General features: G+C 39.9%; 2 protein-coding genes across 2 annotated transcripts; one reads left to right on the top strand and one right to left on the bottom strand.

Annotated features, from left to right (window-relative positions):
- Window positions 1-625: 625 nt before the first annotated feature.
- On the bottom strand, window positions 626-11,855 carry glt8d2 (glycosyltransferase 8 domain containing 2; the record flags this gene model as incomplete). The annotated part of the gene is made up of 10 exons (XM_080754401.1): window positions 626-804; window positions 1,543-1,655; window positions 4,324-4,490; window positions 5,199-5,311; window positions 6,414-6,498; window positions 7,165-7,282; window positions 7,958-8,105; window positions 8,509-8,556; window positions 10,246-10,335; window positions 11,846-11,855. 10 exons carry the CDS (start codon window positions 11,853-11,855, stop codon window positions 626-628), a joined length of 1,071 nt encoding a protein of 356 aa, XP_080610527.1.
- Window positions 11,856-15,843: 3,988 nt separating this feature from the next.
- Window positions 15,844-20,178, top strand: ankrd16 (ankyrin repeat domain 16; the record flags this gene model as incomplete). The annotated part of the gene is made up of 7 exons (XM_080754123.1): window positions 15,844-16,175; window positions 16,858-17,078; window positions 17,821-17,863; window positions 18,023-18,131; window positions 18,224-18,385; window positions 18,876-18,954; window positions 19,765-20,178. The coding sequence occupies 7 exons, from the start codon at window positions 15,844-15,846 to the stop codon at window positions 19,917-19,919; spliced, it is 1,101 nt and encodes a 366-aa protein (XP_080610249.1). The 3' UTR covers window positions 19,920-20,178.
- Window positions 20,179-21,438: the final 1,260 nt, after the last annotated feature.

Genomic DNA, 21,438 nt, shown 5'->3' with positions numbered 1-21,438 from the left:
TAGTAGAAATGGAGTTGAAAATGAAATTGAACATTGTTCAAATGTATTGCACCATTAAGGATGTTTGACATGTACTGAAATGCTCATGTATTTGATGGAAATTACAAACCATGACTGTCCAAATAGGACCACTAGAAAAGGGCCTGAGTTCTCTATGCATTCTCTTCATTGTCAGTTCATTTGGGGCCTCAGTCCTTTTCTATTTACACTCATTTACACTTCATGTTTTAGGGTTGGCAAGGGAGATCTCTATGGCAAGCTTAGAGGGCTAAAATACAATGTGTTCACAATGCACAGGTTGAGCAAACGACAATGCAGACTAGAAGTGAAACGTACATCTCAGGCCCACGTTGTGAGATGGTCTTGTCGAGTATGGTTTGTTTGACAGGCTTATGCCTCATTCACATACAGAAAAGCCAAGCTAATGGTTTACTTGGTAATTCAATGTATTCTCTGCAAACCAGCTTTTAAAATTTCCAAGCTGGAAAAAAAGCTTGGACATTTTTAAAGCTGGTTTGCATAGAGAATACATTGAATTACCAAGCAAACCATTAGCTTGGCTTCTCTCATGTAGCATTAGAGGCCCATAATGCACCTCCGGATCAGAAACATGTCTGAAATGAATCTAGACTTCCGTGTCTGGTCGTGTCAAGGAGAACTTTCCGTTAGGGTCTGGTATGAACCATTTCTCCCACAGGTCCAGGTGAACACCAGGGTAATCCCAGGGTTTGAACCGGCCGTTCCAGTGCAGAAGGCGGGCCTCTTGGAGGAAGCTCTCTGCGTAGTGTGCATCAGGACTCCAGCCTAAAGAGAGGAGACGGCTCCGGTTCACTTTCAATTTATATACAATAGTCAGGGAATTTTAATAAAACCCTGGGAATAAATTCCTTACGAAACAATTTCTTCACCAATGTGTTCGTAAAAGTGTCTAGTAACATATCTAACAAAGATTGAAATTCAACATACCTAGCAAAATGTTTGACAGCTAGGGTAATTCTGGGTCTCATTCACTTACTATACACTGTACTATAAGGGAAAAAATCACTCCCATGTTAGGGGTCTAACTAGGTGTTTTAATTATTCTGAATCCATTGCAAGCATTTTTGCACGAAAAACATTCATTGGGCCAAAATCAGACGATGGAAAAAACGATGGTTTAGTGATGGGTCATCACTTTTCACAAGGTGTATGGGGTCCATTTTTGGACCCAAGGAATGTTTTTCGTGCAAAACAAATGCTTGCAATGGATTCAGAATAATTAAAAACACCTCGTTAGACCCCTAACATGGGAGTGTTTTTTTCCCTTATAGTACAGTATAGTAAGTGAATGAGACCCAGAATTACCCTAGCTGTCAAATATTTTGCTAGGGATGTTGAATTTCAATCTTTGTTTGATATGTTACTAGACACCTTTACGAACACATTGGTGAAGAAATTGTTTGGTAAGGAATTTATTCCCAGATTTGACAGGTATTCTGCTAATTTTCCCTGACTACAAGTCTGAATGTTGCTATATTCTCAGAGCAATAATATTGGTCTCACCGAGGTGTCTGACGTGCCACAGTGGGTCTATAGTCGTGTACTTGTCATGGAACACAATGAGCATGGGCGGAGTGGCCACTCCTCCTGCCAAGGAACTGCTATATATGTTCTCTCTGGAGGAAAAGGAAAGCAATGTCTTTGTTAACCCATTTAGGCCTAGAATTATTGAACGCTTTAACCCTGTGAAAAATAGCAGATATACAAGCTCACAGCGCGGCACCGAGTGCCGCGCTGCGAGCTTGTAGATCTGCTATTTTTGAAAAAAGACGTGAAAATGTGTGCAAATCTTTGAACATATATGTATTTTCAAAGCGAACGTTTGTAACTAAAATTTTGCTTCTGGGGGGTCCCTCAGACTAAATATTTTGAGGTGCGGGTCCGTGGCCAAATAAATATAAGTTTGTGGGTCCTTCACATGAAAAGGTTTGAGCACCACTGACATAGTAGTCTCTCAAGAACAGACTAACTCAGCTCCAGTTGAAGTGAAAAGGACCTTTTCTTTGACGATGGCCGGCCAGATTGCTGACATAGAAACATAGGTTTTTCAAAAAATCTTAGAAGGATTCAAAATTCAAATTTTCACGATTTAAAAGAAATAGCAGATCTACAAGCTCGCAGCGTGGCACTCTGTGCCGCGCTGTGAGCTTGTAGATCTGCTATTTTTCAATAGTTAAAGCATAAAATAATGATACACAATAGTCTTTCAAAAAAGAATTTCGAATATAGACAATCTACAAGCTCAAGATCGTCTATATTCGAATAGCTTAAAGGAGCTATAGTCAACTTTTTCTTGAAAAACGGATGCTAAAATAAAAATGTTTTGAAAATATTTTATAAAAAGAATAAGCTTCATATATGTGTTTCTATTCAAAAATGACCACAAAAAAGCGTAACATAATGATAAAATAATCATTTTGTCCATTGTCAGACCGACACTTTGTTTACATTTTAGTCTATAGACTAGGATGTAAACAAAGTGTCGGCCCTACAATGAAAAAGTTGACTATAGCTCCTTTAAGTATAAAGTTAGCTATATATTTCCAAATAGCAGCCCGGGCATAGGCGCAAATGGCGGGGGGGACAAGGTGTTTTTGTCACCTTCCAGGTCCAATTTCGTCCCCTCCATTCACTTCCAGAAGACCCCCCTGTCCCCCCCAGTCAGGGACATAGTGGTCTAAATTCTGAAATCATGCACTAAACACGATCGAAGATGCTTTTTGAATGATTTATAGATGCTATTATATGAGAACACCCCTCTGTTTTCCTGCAAAATGGTTTGGTCTGTGTTGCCAAGTTCTTAGAAACAAGCAGCCAGCTATATAAAAACCACAATATTCCAGGGTGGTTTTCATATAACTGGCTGCTTGTTTCTCTCGCAAAATCTGGCAACAAGAAATGAAAGTTAAAGAAACGACAGAAGACTGCTGCTGCAGCTCAAACTCAATAGAACACAATATTTATAACTTTGGTTCTGCCATTTCAAATAGTTAATAAGGAATGCCGCCACCCTGGACAAGGAAAGGATTACTTTGTTTTTGTTGCCACCCTGGCCGGACAAGGAAGCTAAAGGATTACTTTGTTGTTACTTGGGCTGTGTGACGAGAGGACTGGAGGGGAGGAGGAGGAGGAGAGGAAGGATTTTCAATTCTCAAGCCGGGTAATGAATGACATTTATACCGTATTGTGTTCTGGACTGGCGGCCTGTTCTAACCTGTGCCAACTGCTTGTGGACTGTATTATTGTATTGTGTGTTCAGTGTTCTGACGGCTGAGCGGCTGTCATGCTTCTGAGTTCTGAGTAGGGATACTGTATTTTATTGTGGCCAGTGTTTTGAGTGATGAACGGTCGCTGTGCCAAATTGCTGCTATAGTCGGTGTTCTTGAGGTAAAAAGTTAACCATAGAAACATGAAAGAAACGTTGGTTATGACGAGAGGACTGTTTAATGTCAGTGTTTGTGTTGAAGTGTGTTTTAAGCTTTGGTTGTGTTGGTTATTGCAGTACTAGTGATAACTTGATAAGTAAATAAATAATACATCATAAAACCGTTAATGCCTGTATGCTGTCATGCTTCTGAGTTCTGAGTAGGGATACTGTATTTTATTGTGGCCAGTGTTTTGAGTGATGAACGGTCGCTGTGCCAAATTGCTGCTATAGTCGGTGTTCTTGAGGTAAAAAGTTAACCATAGAAACATGAAAGAAACGTTGGTTATGACGAGAGGACTGTTTAATGTCAGTGTTTGTGTTGAAGTGTGCTTTAAGCTTTTGGTTGTGTTGGTTATTGCAGTACTAGTGATAACTTGATAAGTAAATAAATAATACATCATAAAACCGTTAATGCCTGTATCTGAAGGAAAATGAGGGAGTAAAACTGCCCGAAAACCGATCTCTGCCCGCAAAAAAAACTAAATCGGGCGCACGCGCCAAGCGTGCCCCCCCTATGCGTGCCCCCCCTATGCATTTATTGGATCTGCGCCACTGAGCCCGGGGCAAATACAGTAGCTGCCAGCCAGGCACCAATACGCTGGGGGGCCTGACAACATTTTTGTAAATAGACAACGGGGGTTCAAATCGATTTTGTGAATTAAACACCCTGGCTACTATTTGGAGATATACTTAAGGTAAGTAAGTGCTGGGGACCCCTCAAGGACCCCTGGGGGTCATCAGAACCCCACTTTGAGAACCACCGAACGAGACAATCACCTTTTATAGCCAGGATCAAGTATTTGTCAGCTTTTTGGATGCACCACATCAGATGTCAGGAGACAATCGCTTATACAAACCTGAAGTTCTCTTCCATCCATTTTTCTAACTGCTTGGTGATCTTCTGTTTCTTCCACTCATTCATATCCGCTACAAATACCCCAGGGTTGAATGTGCAGTCTCTGGGGTTGATGCCCAGGTCCCTCACTTCCTGCTTCCTGTAGTCTAGGAAGCCCATGTATGTTGTCTAGAAGAAGGCAATGATAATGCAAATGCATTTGAAACAATTATAATGCTCAGTATAATGTTCAGGGGTGAGGGAGAGACACCGCTTTCCTTCTAACTCTCATTCTCAGCTGAGCACACACTGCCCTCTGTTGGCTAAGTATAAACTATAAAGTATACATGGGCAACAGGCGGCCCAGAGGCCACATGCGGCCCCCACCTTCACTTCATGCGGCCCGCAGGTTAATACCGGAAAACTGATATATTATTGATTTCAGCTGTTACAATTCCAAAAATGACCTACTTAAATTCCGCCAGTCTATATTAGTAGCTTAATGACTAATATAGTAGTATTAAAATGTATTTTTTGTATGTCCAATGTATTTGTATTTAGGTTCATAAAGTTAACATGAGTATATAACTAAATGCGTTTGAAATTAAATCAAAATGTTACATTTCAGGATTCCAATTGAAAAAAATAACAAAAAGTTATTCAGGATTCCAATTCAAAAGAAGCGAAAATAGCAGATCTACAAGCTCAAAACGCATCGGCAAAATTCTTTTGTATGAGATACTAGAATGACAAAGTAGGACGTAGCAATGTGCATTGTGGCCCTCTGGAGTGAAGGTGGAAATATAGTGGCCCTCGCCATCATCAAAGTTGCCCACCCCTGCTATAAAAATTCTTCTGTGTTATTATGTACAAAACCACATGCCACACGCCACCCACCTGCATGCCTACGCTGCGCACCATCTCATGCGTGGAGGGAAGGTCACAGTCTGTAGCGAAGGCAGCCGCATGACCTGGCTTCAGTTTGATGTTGAACAGGTCACTGATGTCACCTGGTATAAAGTACGATAAGTAAAAGCCGCTGGTGAAAAGGCTTGTGCCTCGTTCCAGTGGCGCATTTCTCTACAGCAAGGGTCTTCAACAGGGGGTCCGGGACCCCTAGGGGGTCCTCAGAGTTACTTCAGGGGGTCCTCCAAATCTTTGTGTGATAGAAACCTTTTTTATATTAACCACTTGAACCCTAGCATCCATATTCTGAGACCATTAGCCAAAAATAGCAGATCTACAAGCTCACAACGCCTCGCACTGAGAGGCGTTGTGAGCTTGTAGAACGGCTATTTTCGGCAAGCGGTTTGGTGTATTGGGGAAAAAGAGCAGAGTGTACAGAGTGAAAGGTCAAGTTTATTATGTATTGATGGTTCAAGTGGTTAAATATCTAAAAACACAAATTGACATGAATCCAAAAGATACCGATGATTGTGCTGTCAAACGATGAAACTATATGGAATCTATGAAAAGGTTGTGGGGGTCCCTGCTTCATCTCTCTCTCAACTAAGGGGTCCTTGGCCTGAAAACGTTGAAGACCCCTGCTCTATAGGGAGAGCTATACACCCGTACTCACTCTATCTCCCCGGCCCAAGGTAATTGTAGTTTAGCATTTTTTTGGTAGTTTTGTATTTTAATTTAGTTTTAACTTTTTTTCTGAACCTTTTGTTATTTATTTTTATTTCAGTTAAAGTTAAACTTTTTTTTTTTTTAACTAATACATTTTAATTTTGTGCCATCTATAGTATGATAGTGTGAAATATAACTTATACAAGTGGAGTGGTTGTATTTTGTCTCCCTGCTCTTCTATTGAGACATTTAGATTGTGTCAAAGGTCATGTCTCACCTAAACACAGGATCTGACATGAATTTTGACCTGATGGTCAAGATTCAATTTATCCCGAGCAAGCAGGCAGGCTCTACTACCTCAATGGCAAAAATGTCAGGAAACCGAGATCAAATCCGGGGTAGAAGAGGAAAGTTAGATAGTGCAGCCAGCTTTAACTAAAGGTTATTTAATTGGTTTTAGTTATAAGAACCCTGCCCTGGCCTTGCTCCAATAGTGTATATTGTATATTGTACAAGGTGTATATTGTACAAGGTGTGTACCTTGTACAATGACATCGTCATCCAGGTATATCACCCTCTTGTGCCTGATGTCAAGCAGAGGCAGGTAGAAGCGCACAAAGTTGAGCTGCAAGACAAGCAAGTCAGTTATCTCACCTCCATTAAGAGTAATACTGAGGCGATGATGCAAAGTCCTACAGTACAAGTATGTGTGTGTGTGTGTGTGTGTGTGTGTGTGTGTGTGTGTGTGTGTGTGTGTGTGTGTGTGTGTGTGTGTGTTAGGGCATTCACGAATAGTGATTTTTAGTATTCGAATTATTCGACCGCAAAGTATTCGAATGGTCGAATATTCGACAGGACTGGCCAAACTGTCAAATATTAAGTAAGCAAGAGGTGAACATTGTGAAAATGAAAATAGCCGATCTGATCTGCTATTTTCACAATATTTATCTGTGGAACCGAGTCACATTAAATGTAATACCTACAATTCCAAGTGCTTGTCAGGGTGCAAATATGTTTATTTTGGGGGTCACGGCCTAAAAAGGTTTGAGAACCCCTGGTATAGAGCATTAACAAATTCATCCACCAGGGGCATTGACAACTCATTCGTATGAGTTCCTTTAGCCAAGTTTTATAAACTATATATTTTTTAAAAAGAAAACAATAAAAACATAAAAAATAAGCGAATATTCGACTTCGGTGAACAATGTCGAATAGTGACTTTGATGTTTGGTGTGCGTGCGTGCGTGCGTGCGTGTGGTACCTTCACATGAACACACACAACAGAACTCACAGGATGCAGCAGGTCAGGGCGGGATGAATCTGGCTTCACCTTTCCTTTCAGTACCATGGGATTAAACTCTACAATCTTATACTGGATGCCCTTGAGCTTGGTTTTCTCAATGTACTGTCTGGGAGGATACAATGAAACACAGACTGCCATTAATTGCAACCTTGAGGTATTTTTTTCCTTTCCTTGAATATCGTTTTGATACTTTATACTTCTACTCCACAACATCTCAGAGGCAAACAGCTTCACATCATTTAGATTATTACATTTACCACCGCTGCTACTTGACAATAGACGATCTACAAGCTCACAGTGTGCGAAGCTTTGTGAGCTTTTTAGATCTGCTACTTTTGAAAGAGTATGAAAAATGTTAAGGCAATTTAATTTGAGTACTACTTTTTAACTGACGTTTCCAACAAAAATGTGGAATATAGTTGCTTCTGGCTTACTGTGGTTCAACAATAGGCCAATGGCCATCACGGAAAACATATGAAGAATACGTAATGATAAAAATGTAGCCTTCATGCACTGTCTTTTTTTTGTTGTTGTTTTGTTCTTGTCTCGGTTGTGTGTTTTTGCTTTTTTGTTTCATGTATATGTCTGATGTATGTTTGTGGGGGGGGGGGAAACCGTTGCAGGTACACAAGCTCATAGCTTATAGATTGGCTATTTTCAGCAAAGATATTAAAGCGAAAACAGAAAATAAACAAGTATAGATCCCTGAGGGTAACAAAACAAAACAGAACAAAAAGTACTTCTGCCACCACTGCAAGAAGGAGACCACAGAATGACCCACCTGGTTTGTTTGACCGCGTCACGAAGAGTGACAATGTAGAAGAACACACTGGCCTCTGTGTTGCTGTAGACACTGTTGATGGTTGCCATGGCACCGCCCATACGCTCCTCTGCGGCACAGATGACCACAGGGATGTCACTACCCGTGTCTGGAAAAGGGTTATGATAATTCACTAAATACATCCAAATAACAAACAACTAAAATCGGGGGTAAAACCCCAAAACATTTTAGTTAACTGAGATAAGAAAATTAAAAGTTAACGATAACTAAGTGAAACTATTTTGGGAGTATATAAAACTAACAAAAATGAACTAAAATCATAGAGAAAATGTCCTTAGTTTTTAGTCTTTGTCAAAAATTGCAAAGAATTGCAAAATAGGAGGTCTACAAGCCTTTTCTGACCTCGCTGAATCCAAACAACTACAACGAATAAAAAACTAAACTAAAATGATATATTAAACTAAACTAGCAAACACGCTTTAAAAAATAATCAAAACTAAACTGAAATAAAAACTAAACAAAAACTGTAAATAATAAAAACTGGTAACAACCTTGGTCTGGCTTGGCCTCAACTGCGCTGCTGCGCTCCTTCCTGTGGTCTGAGGGGGTTACAGGAATGAGGTAGAATTATAGGAGTGTAAGTGGTATTTCATTTTATTAAGATATGTGTTGAATAGCTCTATATTCTGATAGCACTTGATATAGAGTGTTTGTCCAGTAACAGGGGTTTCCCCGTCTCTCCAGCTCCATACATTTTAACAATTTTAAACAATCATGAGAGAAAACTCACACAGGATACAGGATAAACAAGTGAAACCATTAAGACGCCCTAAGTGCGAGAAGGGACCAAGGGCGAGGTTGCGCTGAAACAACAGAGACTGACACAATATGTCCATATATGGGCATTCCCAGATATGGGCTTAATATTGATGACATCAGGGATCTTGGCCATATATGGAGCGTGACATGAGGCGTGACTGATGCACGTACCATATATGGGCATTCCCAGATATGGGCTTAATATTGATGACACCAGGGATCTTGACCATATATGGAGCGTGACATGAGGCGTGGAGCGGGACATGAGGTGTGACGCATGGATGATACAACGAAATGAGCAGACAAAAAGCTGATAAACTGGTACTCACTCCTGATTGGCTGAAATGTTGCAACCCCACCAGAAAATCTATTTTCTGTTTTAATAAAAGAGCTGGAAGGACAGTTGCTGAACAAACACATAAGCAATAATACTATCACAAAATATTGTTACACTTTTAATAAAATACTTTTTGTTTTAACCAGTGCACAACGCTTTTCTTAACTTAGCATCCTTATACTGGGCATGTCATAATAGGTGAACATTCTGCAGAAACAGCTGATCTACAAGCTCACAACATGGTTGTATTGCGATGTGTTGTGAGCTTGTACGTAGATCTGCAAATCTTTGGTCAATTAAATACATGTAGAGCCTATAGGGTTTAAGTGGTTAAACAAATTCAATATTATGGTTAAAATAAACCAAACCACCTGACACAAAGTAAGAAATCTGATATGAGGAAATATTTGTGAAGAAATGTAATGTGTGTGTGGCTCTTGAAGCAAAAAGAGACAATGAACCTAACAAATGTGACTGTTTATGTAGTTCATGTTTTCATCAATTATTATGAGACTGACCTTTTATACTTAATTACTTTGGTAGTCTGGCTAAATATGCCAGATACGTCTGGCTCAGGGGTCTGCAACCCAAAATGTTGAAAGAGCCATATTGGACCAAAAAAAAAGAAAAAACAAATTTGTCTGGAGCCGCAAAAAATGAAAAGCCTTATATAAGCCTTATAATGAAGGTAACACATGCTGTAAGTGTCTATATTAGCTATATTAGCCTACTATCAAAATGACTAAGTAGGCAACAAATACATAATGAGCATTAATGATTAAATGTTTATTTTCCCTGCAGCACATCCTGGAGAGAATGTTGAAATTTAATGTTAATTCTACAATTTTTTATAGCATTGGAAAACGTTAAGAATGTTTGTGTCATGTCTGTCCTCCTACAGAAACCATATTAAAATATATATATAATATTTTCCCCACCATTTTTCCGTTTTCATACATTTAAAAAAAAGCTCCACTAGGGCAGCGCTAAAGAGCCGCATGCGGCTCTAGAGCCGCAGGTTGCTGACCCCCAGCTCTGGCTAAATAAACCAGACTACTCAAGTAAATGCATAGCGGTAATAAACTTCAGAGAAGTCAGAGTGCTTCGGGGCAGCAGTGTTCCAGACACGTACCTGAGAGTTTGTGTCGTGGCGGAGCCCTGAGTTTACTGTGAAGGAGCAGGCAAACCATCAGAAACAAAAGCATCAGCAGAAAACGGTTAACTGAAACAAGAGGAGAAGGTTGGGAAATTAAGTCTGTATGTAGAAATAAATATGACCCCCAAAATCTGTGAAACTATGATTTAGAATGTGTTTTACATTTTTTTTCCAATATGCATGTCCCACAGGGCTTTGACAAAAGCATTGTCTTTTTACACTAGAGTGAGAAGTAGACCATACCAGGGGATCATGCGTTGTGTGCAGAGACTGCAGACTTGGGACCACAACTGGCGTGACAACAGATCCCACATAGCCTGTGGTAAAAATGCTATTCTACCACTTTTTCTAGTCACATGTTCAAATACTGGATTGTGATTGGTTTAAAACAGTGGTAAATAGGCCAACAACCTTGAGTTGGCTCATGGACCCCGCCCACTGAAACAATTAATGATTGTAACTAAAGATCCTTGCAAGTTACAACTGTGTTTTCTTTCATTTATATGGAAAAAGTGGTAGAAAAGCAATTTACCATTCGAGGTTGTGGGTTGTTGGCTGATTTACCACTGTTTCAGGGTTGTGCCACGAGCCGCAGGCGAGTGGCAAACAACCCTGAAAAATCAGCCAACAACCCACTCCCTCTCAAGGTAAATGGCTTACATAAACAACGTAAATTTGGGGAAAGTCGGGTAAGGCACAAAAGGGTAAGGCTGCACACCGGTAGGGACGAGTAAGTACAGGTAAGAACTAGTGTATGTAGAGTAGAAACAGGACATTTTTCATATTTTCTGAATCAAAAATATACGTTTTCTGACAACTTGGTTGGTCAAACCACTGAGGAGTCAAATAGATGTTGTTTTCTTCATTTTGTGTTATATTTATAGAAGGATAGTAGTAAGAGTAGAATAGTAGCATACCAAAAAGCAACCGATATACATTTTCATATGTAATCAATATTAAACATTATGTTTGAGTCCACAGTCAGCCCTAAAAAAAGGCTGTTTATTGCTTGTTGTAAAGCCTGTTCCTGCAACTGATAGACTTGTACAGAAGCTGGTGATTATTTGTGACGCCAAAAAGGAAATGTTCTCATCTGCAACCAATTAAGCCAGCTCTCATCCTTTATAGCGGGTTGTACAAGTCGTGTGACTAAAGATACTTATAGCAGATCCAATATACCAGTCTCCACATTTTAGCTACCTGGCAATGAATGCAATGTCATTTAAGACTGGCATTTTCACCTTTTGGTGAGCAATATCAGCAGTGTCTGAGAGGTTTGAAACATCTATGTGTGATTATTACAATTTAATAATACTAGTGCCAGTGCAGCACCCGTTGTCAGTGGGTACAGTGTACTATGAAACCGGGTTCAAATCCCGGCAGAAGATGAAAGTTACATAGTGCAGCTTTATTTCAAAAAGGCTATACAACCATCCTGCTTTGTGTAGGTGCAATGTCGGTGCAATGTCTCAAATGTTTCCTTCAAGCATGTTGTATTATATACAAAATCGCAACATTAATTTCTCCACATTAAGTTCTTGCAATATAGTTATTGTCTGTATATAGTTATACCCACCTTGATCCATCTTGTGTACAAATAAAATGTGCATGCCTTTTCTGCCTTTTCTCAACATGCTGATAAAAATCAGGCTATATATTAGCCGTAACTATGAGAGTGTAAGAAATTCCACTTTACTCTCCCAGAACCAGATTTTATTGTAGAGAAATGTTATTCTTTTATAGGCCCTCTGTCCTGGCCCCTGGTTACCTCATTATCTCCACCCTTAAGACACACGCACGCACACGCACACACACACACACACACACACGCACGCACGCACGCACGCACGCACGCACGCACGCACGCACGCACGCACGCATGCATACGCAGCACACACACATGCGTTCAGGGAGGTGTTGGGTACATTCCAGCTCTGCTGAGGGGGTGGGGGTGGGGGTGGGGGTAGGGTCTGCTGTGCAATAACTGCAATGAACCCTCCCCCCGCAACATGTTAAGAGTTAAGCTAAAAGCTGACTCAGCATATGGTCACGGTGAGAGAGAGAGATGACCAACATTTCAAATACTAGAATGCTATCTCATTCCTCAAAAGAAAGTGAATACAAACAACTATGAACACAACTGAATAATATGACCTTTCTACAACTGTCCTCCAGTCCCATTTTTCAGACCATGTCATTGAGCAAAATACATGTTTTAAGAGATTCACTCACTTTTTCTCAAAAGAGCCATGTTTCATGTTTTCTTCCAGCAACATCTGTAACAGTCACATGCATGCACGCACACACATGCACACGCCCACACACACCACACACACACACACACACACACACACACACACACACACACACACACACACACACACACACACACACACACACACACACACACAGTTAGTCACACAACTAAACAGAATGATGGGTGTGCATGAATACAACTTGGCATTGATTATTACAGATGTTTATCTGGGGAGTCTCAATCCCTTGCACAGATGTTAAAGACCTGACATAAACATGACGTTATTCAGAAATGCTGCTCAATATTATTCAGTATTCACACATACTGAAAGAATGACATTAAGCAGTGCTTATTGTTCAATCATTTAAAACACAGGTGAGTGGATCGTCTAAAATGTTACTCTTATGGTGACGATTAGGGTACAATAATTCCATTCTACAAACAATACTTTCTAAATCAGTAGTTCTTTTCTGTGCCAAGGACCCCCAAACTGATACATATTTGGCAGCAGACCTCCATCTGAAAGTGTTTTGTGGCATGCAGGGACCCCCCACAGACTTGCTCAACAGTGAGTTGTACGGCCACCAGTCTGTAGTAGTAGGCAGACTGTCTGGTGACAGTCATCTTATTAATTTATTTTACTTTCTAATAGAACTGATTTACTTTGCAACGATAAAAACTATGGATTTGAAGAGACACTCAGCTGCCACGTCCATCGCACACAGTCAGGAGAATATTCACACATGTGTTTGTAGTTCTGCAAAGCCTTGATGCACTTCCTTCCTGAGGGCATTTTTCATAAAGCTTTGATCTGAATGCAGTCCATCTTCATTCAATTAATTCCATTAATATGATTCTCCTTTGTATATATATATATATATATATATATACACACCGGTATATATATATATATATATATAGGTCCATACATTAAAAAAATAATATATGTACTGTATATAGGCTATACATACGTATATTTGATCCTATTTGGCCAGTTTTGACAGCCAACAACTATTTAATGTGTCAGCACTGTGATAAATATACATCTCACTCAATTATTAATTTCAGACAGAATGAAACACGGAACCTTTGTGTCACATGAGAAGTTTTTGGTATGTTTGGTTTGTGTGTTACTGGTTTGAGTATTGAGTGGGATTGTTTTGGACACTGTCTTCTAGAAATAAAATGTCCCAAGCCTGGCCAGTATTCTCAGTCTCATAAAAACTCTTTTGCATATTGCACTTGAAAGGAACTTTCCTTGATAATTAGTTTGTTAAAGGCAGATATTCCTTTAACATTTGTCCAATAATTTGTACTTACTCATTACTAAAGCGTAATCAAACTACATTATTCTATCCATTACCCAATGCTAATTATTCAACATTTTCAATATTGTTTAATATCTTCTTAATGACAAGCATCGTGTAGGCCTAAGTGAAAATGTTAATAAGCACTGAACCAGAAAGAAAAAGTTTAGTTAGAAGCACAGACGACTGCTCCCTTGGACTTGGGTAGGGACCATGCCAATTCACAGGATTCAGGGCTATACAGTTGTAGAACATAAAGTACTATTGCCATTATCTGAGAACGATTACCCAATGTTGGAGGAATATAGGCTAATGTTCACAATAGACAGAGCAATACTTATGTTCATGCATTATCCTTTAAATCATGTACATCATTAGACAATGCAGATTAGGGGAGGTGTGTCCCTTGTAACTCGATGCAGCCATTCTCCATAATAGTGTTCTATAAATTACGAAAATGAATCCACTTACCACACGGGAAGGTGTTAATTATTCTCAGTTTGAACAGTTTCATTCCAACTGATGTGCCTGCGGTCTTTTAATGTCTGCGGAGTGAGGAGGAACCCCCAACCACAATCTGACTTTTCTTCTACTTTTTTTCTCCCTTCTTTTTGTCCCTCTCCCCTCGATCTCGTTCGGTGTTCTCTTCCAGAATCCAGATGTGACTCATCTTGTTCGCCACTGGACGGCCGAGCTGGCCTTGCTCTCTGTTTATTGAGAGGCTGGATTTGGATTATAGCCTATTACTGGTTATTGCACGGGTCTTATAATTTGGCTTGGTTTACAGGGAAAAAAAAGGTAAATAGGCTAAATCAGGGGTCTTCAACGTTTTCAGGCCGGGGACCCCCAAACTGATGGGGAGATGGAGCAGGGACCCCCTACCACCTCGTAGGGTGGGGGGGTCTGGGGCTACGACATATTTTTTATTTTAAACATGTACAAGTTACAGCGAGCAGGGTGGGCCGTACCACTACCATTTCTAAACATACTACTTTTTAACTGAGAACCAATGTCAATAATATCAACAATCTGTCAATTGCATAGTAATCATGTATTCAAGCTATTCAAAATGGATAGAATCATGATTTATTTTTTAACATAAATGTAAAAAAAAAGAAAAAAAAAAGATTTTTTGAAATCTTTTTTTTTTTTTTAAGCAATAATTTCGCGGACCCCCTGCAGTACCTCCGCGGACCCCCTAGGGGTCGCGGACCCCCTGTTGAAGACCCCTGGGCTAAATACATTAAATAAAATAGGCTACGTGCTTGCCTTGACTGCTTGTCCATTTAATAGTTAAATTCTCCAATGTGAAAATGCAAACTGGCATTTGCTATGCTTCACATTGTTAGGCTATGGCCTGGCCTAGTCATATGAATTAGAATCAATGTTTTAACAGACGATTGATTAACTATGTGCACTGCACACACTCTTTGATTTTTAAATTAGTCTTTTTGGATCACTGGAGAGTTAAACTGCGCATCATTTGAAACTACATTTCCCAGAGTCGCCTACGATGTAGTTCTCTAAAAGGGGACGACCAAAGTTTAACACCGAGGTAGTTTCATACTTGATACTGTTCTTGAGATGGCCATTCATAATCTTCATGAGTCATGACATGATAATAGCATAATAACTTTCTGATGATCCAACAAATAGGCTATCACACAAAATAACGATAACAATCTTAACAGGACAAAATCAATAATCAGTAATAAACAAATTATTCATATCATCATCATCATCATTAGGCTACTAAACAACTAAACTGTTTCTTATGTAATATGCTTAAAAAACAGAACACAAATTAATAAAATAAGAAATGTATTAAAAACATTGGAAATAGATTATGATTGGCCATCAAATATTTAGGTAATCTAGCTCCGTTCTTCAGCTGGGTAATTTAGAAGCACAGGCATTGGTGCTAAACTGTGCAGTAACTATATATTTACTTACTTACTGTACTTGTATAACTACTTGTTTGGTTTCTTTGTCACGAGCTGAGCAGCAGCCATGGACGAAGACGCAGTGAAACGTCTGATAAAACTCACCCAGGACGGACAGTTAAGCTCGCTCGAAAAAGAACTTGCGGACGACACCGCTGCACAACTTGTCAACAAGAAACATGTGGGGAGATCCGGGGATACTCTGCTGCACTACGCTGCACGCCACGGACATTTAGACATAGTGCAGTTCTTAATAAAGACAATAGGAATGGATGTTGAGTTGTGCAACAACGACTACAAGAGGCCACTCCACGAAGCTGCGTCAATGGGACACCATGCGTGCGTTTGCTATTTGATCAACCAAGGAGCAAACATCGACAGCTTAAAAAAGGCTGATTGGTAAGGAATGGTGTTGGATGGATCCCGATAAATGTGACGTCATTCAGAAGGAGAATGTGACGTCACGGTATTTTAACCCAACCGGGACCCTCTATGACATAAATAAAATGTTTGTCGTACATTTGGCATCTCCCTTCGATAGCTCAGTTGGTAGAGCGGAGGACTGTAGTGGCTAAATGCTGAGATCCTTAGGTCGCTGGTTCAAATCCGGCTCGAAGGAGTGTAATTTTTTTTTAACGATTAAATGTGTACGGAGTCCCTGATGGAAAGGCACGTGCCGATCACCAGATGTTCATATGAATATTATCGTATGCTATTTCGTTCTTTATGAGATCATCCTATGCTTCAAGACCAAGAACTTTTCGGGCCGACAGTGCCCCCAAGAGGCCGTGCCGCTTCTTACACCCACATTTATTGTTATTTGATTTGAGTAATGTGTAATAACGAAAAAGAAAAGAAAAAGACTGCAACAAATTAAATGGTGTAAAAACAATAGGCTTATGGACTCCACCATACTAAATTATATTATGCTATGAGTGCTGCTGGGGAAACTGTATGACAGGTGCATTTCTGCCTTGGCCACATGGACAGTCATTTGGGATCAATAAGTAGGACAATGATTCTACTAGATGTTATTTAGTCTGGAGTTGTCCTCTAAGCAAGCTGCTAACCTGTCTTTCAGGACTCCTCTTATGATGGCCTGTACTCGAAGAAATCTGGGCATCATTCAGGAGCTACTGTCTCATGGTGCTGACCCCACATTGCAGAACAAGGATGGGTGGAACTCTTTCCACATAGCCTGCAGGGAGGGGGACCCCTTCATTGTGAAGCATCTTCTTTGTGTTTCCCCGGATGTATGGAGAACAGAGAGCAAGATCCTTAGGACTCCCCTTCACACCGCAGGTAAAATAACCTGTTACCTGTAACAGCCTAGCTCTGGTCCATCGCTTTCACCTCCCGCATTGCTCCCGGTGAAGCTCTGACAGACCCGTCGGGAAACGCATGGACTCGAGATTGTCGGCCCCGCCGAGCGCTCAATACTAGTGAAAATAAACAAAACAGTTTCACTACTCACCAAACCAAAGGTCGTTTTGCGCTGTTGAAAGTCTATTCTCCGCGGTGGTAAACCTCTCAGCACCCCACCTACTCTGTAAAATACATTATTTTTGTCAAGAAAAAAAACGCACCCACCTCGAGCCACCACAGATACAATGGTTCACAACCCGGAAATATGCGGCGGTCGAGTTGGATGCACTTTATTTCATGACAAAAATAATGTATTTTACAGAGTAGGTGGGGTGCTGAGGGGTTCACCACCGCGGAGAATAGACTTTCAACAGCGCAAAACGACCTTTGGTTTGGTGAGTAGTGAAACGGTTTTGTTTATTTTCACTAGTATTGAGCGCTCGGCGGGGCCGACAATCTCGAGTCCATGCGTTTCCCGACGGGTCTGTCAGAGCTTCACCGGGAGCAATGCGGGAGGTGAAAGCGATGGACCAGAGCTAGTAACAGCCTAGAGTACACTCTTTGTGAAAGCAGGGACAAAATAAAGATTTCTATTGCAGTTTAGTGTATATAAAACATTTCCCATTACTTTGTCATACCTCAACCCTACCCATTATCTTTTCATGTCTTTGTAATACAGCAATGCACGGTTGTATAGAGGTCGTTGGAATCTTGTTACAAAGGTAAGGACATATTTTACAACAATAATAAAGGAATTTTCTGTCAGTAAGTAGTATGTAATCAATGTATCGGTTTATGCTATAGAACTGAATGTGTTATTTGCAGTAGTAGTTCATCACCTGTTTTATTTGCTTGACTTTAACCTCCCTGGGCTCTTCCAGCTGTGGCTATGCTCCAGACAGCCGAGACAGTTGTGGGGTGACACCCTTCATGGATGCTGTTAGGAATGGACAAATTGCTGTGGCCAAACTACTCTTATTGATGCACAAGGTACATCTGAAATGAGGAATTTTACAATACCGTTAGTATATAAATTAATAATGTATTCACTTGTGGACTTGCACATTACATTTTTACTACAGGCATCTCCAACAGTTGCTGACACACTAGGGTGTCAGCCTGTGCACCAAGTAGCAGTCACTGGACAGGAGGAGGCACTGCAGTTCCTAGTGAGGGGCCTGGGTGCAGATGTGAACCAGAAGGCAACTAACATCCAACTTACTCCTCTGCATTATGCTGCAAAGGTTGGCAGAGTTGCACTGTTTTTTATTTTTTATTTTCCTTTGTCAAATGTCAATGTTAGTGTTTTTAATCTGTTACAAACAATCCACAATCGTTCATGGCATACCATTTGCAACAAGCTAAAAGCAAAGTGTTATGGTTTTGAATGCATACAATAAGAATTCCGATTGGATTCCGATTCTCTGTGTTTCTGCAAGCATTTCCTATGATGAGTATTTGATTTACTCATTATGGCGCAGTAGCTCAATTAAGGGAACAGAACTTGAGGGCTCAGTTGGTGGTCACTGCTCACCTTCATAAATATGACTATCTAACAATACTTCTCCCGCTCTATATCTGTACCTTAACTGCTGGTGCCTGAATTTCCCCTGTAGATCAACAAAGGTCTATCTTGCTGTGCTGTCTGTCTAAACAGAACTAAATTGAGGCGGTTCAATTCTACTGTTACAAGCTACAATATTGCAAACATTCTTTTTTGTTCCTTTTCCCCAGGAGGGCCATACAGCCATAATAAAAACACTCCTAACATTAGGAGCATATCTGTTTGCTCGGGACATAAAGGGAAGAACTGGTAAGCAACTTACACTGTTCCTTTTCCTGTTATTGACCATATTCTGAACTGAAGGCAGTCAATATGAATTTTGTCAATGGTACAAAGCTGGTATTATTATTGGTATTATGTACAGGGCCTGACTCTGAAATTCATCATATTAATAAGAGATTAGGTAAATAAAACGGATATGAACAAGTGTTATTATCAGCCTTTTTTGTGATCAGATTTTTCTTCATTTTCAAAACAAATAACAATGGTCAGTGTTTCTATAGAGCACAAAGTCACTGCAACTACAGTAGAGGGCGCTGTTCCCCTGGGTCACGGTGTTATTTTTTCCCCCTGAAAATTGCGTCATATAAGAACTGTGTTCCAGAAATAAACACATCAGCTGGGCTATTTTATATATATTATGGATATGAAGCATCAACTGATGATGAAAAAGTACTAATTTATCCAAAGTGTAAGACAATATTATTTTCTCCAAACACATTGGAATCAAATGTAACTCAATATCATAAACGACACAGAGTCACATACCTGATAAAATAGCAGCTCTTATATGACGCAATCTAAGATTTCTCCATGGGACTTTTAAGAGAAAAGATAATGCTATGACCCCAGGGGTAGTGGGAGTGAAGTCAGGACTTAACTGTGTATCAACAATGCACACACAACAATGTCCATGGGGTAAATAACGGAAACAGAAAGGAAAAAGGGAAAGTAGATCAGCTGGTTTAGACGGGTGACTATGATTTGTAAGCATGTATCCCTCCCAACAAGATCATTATATGTTCTTTTTCTTGCTCTAATCTTCTTCTCATCCACCAGCACTACATATGGCTTGCATCGGGCAGCATGCAGAAACAGCAGAGATATTGTTAAAATCGGGACTCGAAGACACAGAGGATGCATCTGGCTCCACTGCACAACAATATGCCAAGAAACCAGACATAATGAGACTGTTTCAGTTGAACATTGAATAAATGTTGTAAATGCCAACAACAGATATAGTTACTTGAATATGAGTTTATATCACCAGTAAGATGCCTAAGGGCGACCACCGACATGGCGCGACAAATCTTCTAATCTAATGTGTGGTCAGGATTACTTAGAATAATTGTTTTTGGTTTCACCAAAGGGATTTACAATATGTTGTGTAAACTGCCTGTCTCTCAGATTTGTTTGCAGTTGGAATGCGTCAGTGCCTCAACAAGAGTGTAAATCACATAAATAAGGCCACAGTCCTTCCCGGGGGTTCTCAAAGGTTTTCATGTTAAGGATTCCCAAATTGACATGTCTTTGGCTGGAATGGCCACAGACCCCCATCTGAAAAGAAAAGGTTTGTGTTCTTAAAAGCCTCGTGAGTCGCATTGTGAGCTTGTAGATCGACTATCTTCGAATAGTATAAAATGTGTTTAAAGTGGTAAAACGTTTTGCTGGGGACCTCCTGGAACCGCCCCCCCCCCCCTCCCCCGCTTTGAGAACCACTGCTTAACTGCATGGCCTGCCTTTCCAAGCACAAATGCCCAATAATAAAGCAGTTTTCCAAGATGAAGTCTAAGCGTAATAAATAACAATGAAAATTATGCACAGCACCTAGCAAATACGCCTCCCATTGATTGTGCAGTCATTATATATATTTAGTTATATTACATCTTATTTAAATGATTTGTATTTTATTATCTTGTTGCTACCATGTTAAGGAGCTCAAAGGAGTAGTTCACCCCCAAAATGACTTTTTTTCTATTGATTAGTCACGTCATGGAGACTTGAGTTCAATAATATTGTTTTGCATTAAATTTAGCCCCTTTGATTCTGAATGGGGACCCAAATGCATGGCCCTGGATGGGGACCCAAATGCATCTGGGTCAGAATCAATGGGGTAAATGTACTTGACCCGTGACCCTAAATGTACCCCCTTTGATTCCTACCCAAATGCATTTGGGTCCCCATCCAGAATCAGGGGTAAATTTACTATAATCTTTTTTTTTTTTTTTTTTCGTCTTAGTAATGCAAATACAAAATATATTATTGAACTAAAGTCTCCATGGCGTGACTAATCAATAGAAAAAAGGTATCTTGGGGTGAACTACTCCTTTAAACCAAATTACTGTACTTTGTTCCCTGGGGAACACACTATTGAATTGAATAAAATGCAGTTAATCTAATCAGGAGAAAGAACTCATACAGTTCAGAATACAAGATAAACAAGTGATGGAAAACACTCATTGGACCTGGAAGTTATTGAATGATATAGAATAAGATTCATAAGAAAAGAATGAAGCTTATAAATGGGATCCCTCATTGATTGAAATTAATCAGGGAATATTATCAGAATAATATCAAATAATAAATGTCTTCAATGTGTTTGTAAAGGTGTCTAGTAACACATCTCACAAAGATTGAAATTCCCTATGGGAATCTGTGACAGCTGCAGAAAGTTGGGGTACCATTAACTTTATTACGCAGGAAAGAATAATCTGCTGTGTGTAGCATGTTAGG

The sequence above is a fragment of the Nannobrachium achirus genome (assembly GCF_963921795.1).
Source record: "Nannobrachium achirus genome assembly, chromosome: 23".
In the NCBI taxonomy this organism is placed as follows: Eukaryota; Metazoa; Chordata; class Actinopteri; order Myctophiformes; family Myctophidae; genus Nannobrachium; species Nannobrachium achirus.
This window is presented reverse-complemented; position numbering and strand designations above follow the sequence as displayed.